Source organism: Cicer arietinum, chromosome 3 (genome assembly GCF_000331145.2).
Source record: "Cicer arietinum cultivar CDC Frontier isolate Library 1 chromosome 3, Cicar.CDCFrontier_v2.0, whole genome shotgun sequence".
In the NCBI taxonomy this organism is placed as follows: Eukaryota; Viridiplantae; Streptophyta; class Magnoliopsida; order Fabales; family Fabaceae; genus Cicer; species Cicer arietinum.
In genome coordinates, this window is record NC_021162.2 from 36042922 (window position 1) to 36050842 (window position 7921).

At 29.4% G+C, this 7921-nt stretch overlaps 1 protein-coding gene across 3 annotated transcripts in view; it reads left to right on the plus strand.

Moving 5' to 3' along the window:
• Positions 1–7921, plus strand: part of LOC101491935 (glutamate receptor 2.9-like) — a 16856-nt gene that overhangs the window by 1075 nt on the left and 7860 nt on the right. For 2 of the 3 annotated variants that reach the window (XM_012718648.3, XM_004510521.4), the window contains exons 2-3: positions 3669–4963; positions 5264–5561. In XM_012718648.3, the coding sequence (XP_012574102.1) occupies positions 3669–4963; positions 5264–5561 (1593 nt within the window). The remainder of the gene's footprint in view (positions 1–3668; positions 4964–5263; positions 5562–7921) is intronic. The other variant, XM_012718646.3, reaches the window with a different exon arrangement.

The window sequence follows — 7921 nt, forward strand, 5'->3', positions numbered from 1 at the left end:
TATATATATATATATATATATATATATATATATCACATAAATTAACTAGTTAATCACTTAAAAAATTGTGGCAAAAGTTGTTTAAATTTAATAGTTCAAAAATCATTTATTTTGCCGCATATAGAACCGTATTATTTGTCTATCTCTCATGCTGTATATTGTGTGTTTTGTTAGTTTTTCTTTCAACTAAATATGTTTTATCTCTAAAAATTTAATGATTTTTTAAACCTTAGTAAAATTTTCATGTACTTCTAATCTATTGTTTATTATCACTTATAATACATATAATCCTCGATATAAAATGTGGTTTGTTAAGTTTGTGATAAAAATTAAAAGAAAAATGACTATACGCAAATTTTTCTGCAGTTTTGTGTCCCCGTGTAATATTTTTGCGGATAATTTATCAACATATATTTGCACAATAAAATTTGACATATCCATATCAAAATTTTGGTGGAGAAATATTACAACTTAAAATATTTTTCTGGGAATTTTCTTGCAATCATTTTCGGCAAATACATTTTCAACTAATCTTTCGACACTTAATTCCTCATATAATTCTGCATGAAAATATATTTATTAAATCGAAGTTGGTGATTTTTTATGATAAATATTTTAAATTATTTATTTTAACATTTAATCTATTACACTTAAATTAATAATATTTGAAGATATTTTTATTTAGTTTTTATAAATAAGTTTTTTAGTATTTAATATTACTTTTTAATTGCGATATATAAAAATTAAAACAAATATCAAATGTCAAATTTTAATACTTCCATACAAAGTTTATATTATGTTGACAAAGTACTACATGGTACTAAAAAGAACTGAAAATATAAATAAGTACTAAGTAACCCACTTAAATACAAATAAAAAAACAAATCACACTCAAAATAATAAATACCAATGACATTATCTCCACTATCTTCATCACCTACCTAAAGGAAAATATTTGATAAAACGACATGCTCACTAATATACGCCCATACAGCCACATTAAAAAAAAAAAAAAAACTTTTTTATTGAAGATGTTTTTCATTATACGAACTTGCACATGTGATTTATTCTGGTTTAGTAACTAACCACTTGTGACCTATGCCTAGTTCTCATACACCACTCAATTTTTTTTTCTCCATTAATCAATCGACTATTACGTAGTTCTTGCTTACGACGTTAGGTATACCTCACATTAAGAAACCATAACAAAAAACCATAACAAAAGAGATATCTAGACTGTAGATAAAGAATGTAAAGAGAGTAGATAAAGAATGATTATGACCAAAGAATATGCAAAAGGACTTTTTTTTTGTGCTTCCTAGGTTTCTAAAGGTAATGTGCTATTTATAATTTGTACAAACACATGTACAGTAGTAAACTAGCCACTGCAACAATGTAAGCACAGATGAATGATTCATAATTAACTGGATTCATTTCATTCCAAATGCAGAAACTGAAACAATCAATAGGGAAAATGTCTTAGATTAATCTCTTCATTCAAAAATGATTTTTTTTTCTTTTAAAAAAGTTAAAAAAGAAAAATTTATTATTAATCAAAGTGGTACTAATGACTAATTTTACAATTATCTTTGAAGAGATTTAAAATAACAAAGGTTAATTATACTCTTAAGCTAACAGCTCAAATATAGAGATGAATTGATTCATTTACAACTATATCGTTTGATTTCTCCTGAAATGCCTAATTAAGATGAATCAATTAAAGATGTATAAATTTTGGTGAATGAATTCATTACTTTGATAAATCAATTTATTTCTAATTGAATTGATTCATTAAAATGGCTAGAAAAATTTCATTTGAATGCTTGACTTGACCCAACAAATAATATATGTTGTAGCTTCATTACCTACCGAAGGTGAGATTATGGTTGAGAGTTCATTTTATTTTGGTGATTACGATTGACAATTTTTATGAGAAATAAAATTGAGTAAAAAGTTGATGAAGAATTAAAATTAAAAATTGCAATTTATTATAGAGACAAAAATACATTTTAAGACAAAAACAACAAATGCATTTGGCTGCATCATGTATGTGTTTGAATAAATACTTTTGAGTAAGTTTTATTTTACAAACATATTCTTAGTTAAAATTAAGTTTTCTCTATCGCAATTGATATTTGATATTTTTCTACAAACCTTATTTTATAAAATGAAATTTGTTTGGATTATATAACTAAATATATTTCTAAATGTGTTTTTACTAAAAGAAATATATATTTTACTATAATATAATGTGAATAATATGTTTATATTTATTTTTTATATTACTTCATTAAATAAAATAATAATTATAATAATAATATACAAAAAGATTAAATAAAATAGAGACTAATAATTTTATTAAATTATCATTATAAATAATTGGACCTTAAAATATTAGTTAAATTTACTATTAATTATGAGAAAATAAACTATACACCACTTGTGTAAATTAATTTTTCAGCTATCGATCAACTAGAGTCGTTAATTTTCATCATCATTATATTATTATTATTATTATTATTATTATTATTATTATTATTATTATTATTATTATTATTATTATTATTATTATTATTATTATTATTATTTTCATCAAAAAATAAAATATTTCTATTACATAAAAATAAAATAGAACCTTAAAAGATATTGGCATTAAATGATTTTGATATGCACCACTTTTTTGGGATGTTACATTTGCATATTTACATATATCAAGATAATACAAATTTTTTATTTTTAGTGCAACTATTTATCTTTTTTCTTTTATACGATTATCTATTTATTATTTCATCCCACTTATCTCTCTCAACAATCAATCAATGGTATTTTTATGATATTTCAACAATATATAGTTAAAGAATAATTTTTTTTGTTTATAGATAAAATAATAATATTTACAAAATAAAACTCACGAATCACGGTAAGATTATGGACTTGAATCTAAGACATCACGTCTAACATAACAATATCAGTATTTATTAATTGGGTTAGAACTTAAAGACAATTAACAATAATATTTAAAAAAATAAGATAATGTTTCATTGAACTTTAAAAATAACAATAAAGTAAGTTTTTCTTTTTACAAAATGACCATTAAAAAAATAAAAAGAGTTGAAATAAATGGAAAGCGAATCAAATATCTTCTTACACCCTCAAATATTTGGAAAATTTAGAGGAGATAAATTAAATTTTATAAAATTTAAGATAAGTTAAATGAAATATCATTATCCTTAAAGTACTCAGTTCTAATTCTTTTATAAGTGATGATAAAATGGTTATTAGTATCGATAAAATTTTCTCCCTTCTCTATTTTTGTTCTAAGTTAAATATCAACTTCATAAAAAGCAAAACAAAAATAAAAATGTAGTTACGTCTATCATCACATGTAATGTTAAAACCGCGTAGAAAATAAGTTAACACTTTTCATTTAATAAAATCTCTCTTTCCTTGTGAACTCAATGAAAACATAAAACAAAACACCCTCTCCTTCTCCTCATTTAAAACCAATAAAATACAGATATCCTTAATTTTAAGATCCATGAATCATGATTTATGTTTAGAATAGTAGTATAATAATATTTACATTTACCTATCTTATTAAGAGTTGAATTTAAGGACTTCAGTGAAGAATGAAACTTTCTAACACCAATATGCTTTTATGAATATAGTTATGGATCTCTCACAGAGCAACCAAGGGCTAGCCATCATTGGAACTATTACACACAATGAAGCAAATTTGGCAAGTGAATTCAGTGACACCATAAAGAACATTCCTATTTTGTCTCTAACATCATCTGCGGTCAGACCAGAATTATTATCTCCTAGATTGCCACATTTCATCCAAGTAGGTAATGATATTAACATTCACATGCAATGCATTGCAGCAATTGTAGGAGAATTTAAATGGAAAAAGGTGACAATAATATATGAACTTAATAATGGGTTTTCCTCTGATCCAGGATTACTACTTAGCCTCTCTTATTCTCTTAGACATGTTGGTTCTGAGATTGAAAACCACTTAGCTTTTCCTTCCTTATCAACTCTTTCAGACCCAAAAACTACAATTGAAAATGAGCTTAATAAGCTGAAAAAGAAGAGTAATAGGGTTTTCTTAATTGTTCATTCTTCTTTAGAGATTGCCAGCATGGTTTGTGAGAAAGCAAAGCAAATAGGTTTGATGGAAAAAGGTTCTGTGTGGATTATCCCAGATGAGGTTGCAGGCTTGCTTGATGCAGTTAACTCTTCTGTTATCTTGAACATGCAAGGTATTGTAGGATTTAAAACACACTTCATAGAAACGAGTGAGGCTTTTACAAAGTTTAAATTCAAATTCCAAAGAAGGTTTGCACTAGAATACCCTGAAGAAGATAACATTCACCCAAGTATCTTTGCACTTCAAGCATATGATGCAACTTGGGCTATTGTTGACGCTGCAAATAAATCATCACAAAGTAAGTTCAGTCTTGAACAATTCTCAGAAAATATTTTGTCAAGTAATTTTGACAGACTAAGTGGAAAGACTTTATCAAAGAATGGGCAATTGCTTCAACCGCCATCCTTCAACATAATTAATGTGATAGGGAAAAGTTATAGAGAAATGGCGTTTTGGGCTCCAACAATTGGTTTTTCCAAGAACATTGTTAACCATAAGATAATGGAAATAAACTTAAATAATGATTCTAGTGAAGTTTTTAGAACAATTTATTGGCCTGGAGGCTTGCAATTGGTTCCGAAGGGTCACAATAATGAGGAAAAGTCATTGAAAATAGCTATACCTTCCAATGGTGCCTTTACTCAATTTGTGAATGTGACATATGATCAGAGCAAAAATGAAACTTCCATCACTGGTTTCTCTATCAGTGTCTTTGAAGCAGCTGTCAAACATTTACCTTATGATTTACATTACAATTTTGTTCCCTTCAGTGGCTCCTACGATGAAATGGTTGATCAAGTCTACAATAAGGTATGGTAACTTTTGAATGAGAGAGAAAAACTAAAGACATAAGGTGAAACTATGTGTTTAAACTATACTGCATAGTCTCTGAAAGAATAAACATGCAATCACATCATTAGTTACATAATGACTACGATATCAAATCAATCTTAATTACATAGTATTCATAAAAACAGAATATACTTATGCAAATATCACAACAACAATTAACTAGTTTAGAGTTGTAGCTTTTTTTTTTTATTTTTGTCTCTTTCTTGTTTTGTTGTTTCTTTTGCTCAGTACAAATATAAAATTTGGTTTATGATGCAGACATGGGATGCTGCTGTTGGTGATACATCAATAGTTGCATATAGATATCATCTAGTGGACTTCTCACAACCTTATGTTGAATCTGGCCTCCACATGGTGGTTACTGAACAACCAGCAAAATCAAAAGAAGCATGGATGTTTTTGGATGCCTTTACAAAAGAGATGTGGCTGACAATGGCAGCTATGCATATTTTTGTAGGAGTTGTTATTTGGTTGATTGAACGAGAAGAAAATGCAGATCTAAGGGGATTTGGCTCCATTCTTTGGTTTTTAGTCACTGTACTATTTTATGCACATAGTAAGTCCTCTAACTTAATGTTTAAGTATGTTCATTTTAAGTAAACTTTTTATCTACTAAATATTAGCATCAATTGAAGACCAAAACAGTATTTGTTACAATATAGGATAAGGAGAAGTTTGTTAGGATTTGAGATAAGGAGTTAGTTAAGGAAGCTATTAGTTAATGGGGTAGTTAGGATAGCTATCAAGGGAGAACCCTCTCTTAAATGATAGCTATCAAGGGACTTTTATACCAGGTCCCTATCAACAACTTTCATAAGTGTTTCCATAACAACCTTTTCAAATTGCATGCCTTGAAGAGGAAGCAAGAATATAATAGTAATACATTAAATTTTATCAAAATGCATGTAGAAAATGTTGGAACAAAGAACTGTGATGAACATAGTAAAAATTGCGTAGCAAAAGAGAAAAGGCAGAGAAAGAAGGATTGAGATAAAATTCTGATATTCATTGATGCTACAAAGCTGTTATTTTTATGAGTTACAAAAATGCTTGTGAAGCAAGTTATCCATAACAATAACTAACTAACTAACTAATTTGTAACTAACTCTCAATTTGTAGCACAACAATTTATGAATTAAATTTCAACACTTCCCCTTAATTCATAGCTGTTGAACACTTATAACACCAAGCTTTTTTCTCAAAAACTCAAATCGGTCAAGTTTTAGAGCCTTTGTAAAACCATCTGCTAATTGCACTTCAGTTGGGCAATATTGTGCTTCAATCATTCCATTGTTCACCTGCTCCCTAATGAAATGGAACCTTGTATCGATATGTTTACTTCTGCCATGTGAGATTGGATTTTTAGCAAGGCTAATGGCTGACTTGTTATCAATTCTGAGTATCAGAGGCTTCATCACTTCACACCTCAGCTCCTTCATTACTGCATCCAGCCATACGGCTTGACAGGTTGCAAGTGTTCCTGCAATATATTCTGTCTCACACGATGATAGTGCAGTCACTAGTTGCTTCTTCGTGCACCATGATATGGCTGCTTCATTGAACTTAAAGACATAGCCAGATGTACTCCTTCTATATGTGATGTCTCCACACCAATCACTATCTGAGTATCCAATGAGTTCACTTCTTTCACCTTTGCTTCCATTCGGGAACAACAGACCAAACTCCTTTGTGCCTTTTATATACCTAAGTATCCTTTTAACAGCTATCAAGTGAGTCTTCCTTGGATCATGCATGAATCTGCTAATCACACTTACTGTGTAGCAGATGTCAGGCCGACTGTTGCATAGATACCTCAGTGAGCCAACCATTTTTCTGAACATTGTTGGATCAATTCTTTCTTCCTCACTGCATTCATCAATTTTAGAGTTTGTTTCTGATGGATTTGGAATTGAATTGCAGCTATTCATTTCAAATTTCTCAAGCAACTCACCTATATACTTTTGCTGGTGCATAACCATTCCTGTCTTAATCTTTAGAAATTTCATGCCTAAGAAGAATGAAAGCTCACCTAGATCAGTCATTTCGAATTCAGACTTCAGCTTGTTTTTCACTTTTTCAATCTCTGATGTTTTGCTTCCAGTAATGAGCAAATCGTCCACATATAGGCATATTATCATGGTTTCTTCTTCACTTGAATTCTGCACATATACTCCAAACTTTGCTGAACACTTTTTGAAGCCTATTTGAATCAGAAACTGATCAATCCTCTTGTTCCAGGCTCTAGGGGCCTGCTTCAAGCCATACAAAGCCTTATGGAGTCTATATACCATATTTTCTTTGCCTTGTATTTCAAAACCAGGAGGTTGTGACACAAACACGACCTCTTCAAGTGGACCATTTAGAAAGGCTGATTTTACATCTAAGTGATAGAGTGACCACCTTCTCTTGCAAGCTAGAGCTACTACTAGTCTTACAGTTTCAAGCCTTGCAACTGGAGCAAACACTTCATTGTAATCAATACCATGTTTTTGTAAGAAACCTCTAGCCACCAACCTGGCCTTGTGCTTTGAAATTTTTCCATCAGGATTTAATTTCAGTTTGAAAATCCACTTCACATCAATTTTCTTTTTCTGATATGGCAGATTTACTAGCTCCCAAGTGTGATTTTTCTCAATTGATTGGAGTTCTTCCATCATAACTTTATTCCATACCTCTATCTTTAGTGCCTCTTTATAATTGAGAGGTTCATCATCTACTAATAATGCAAAGTGAATGATATCAACTTCATCATTTACTGCATTATCAGAAATCAATTCACAATCATTAAGTTTGCTTAGAGCTTGTCTGATTCTTTGAGGTCTCACAGTTGCTTCCACTTCTTCTGGTTCATTTGTTTACTTCTGCATTATCTGATTCATCACTTGAGTTAGGATAAATGCAGCTTTGCTGATTTTC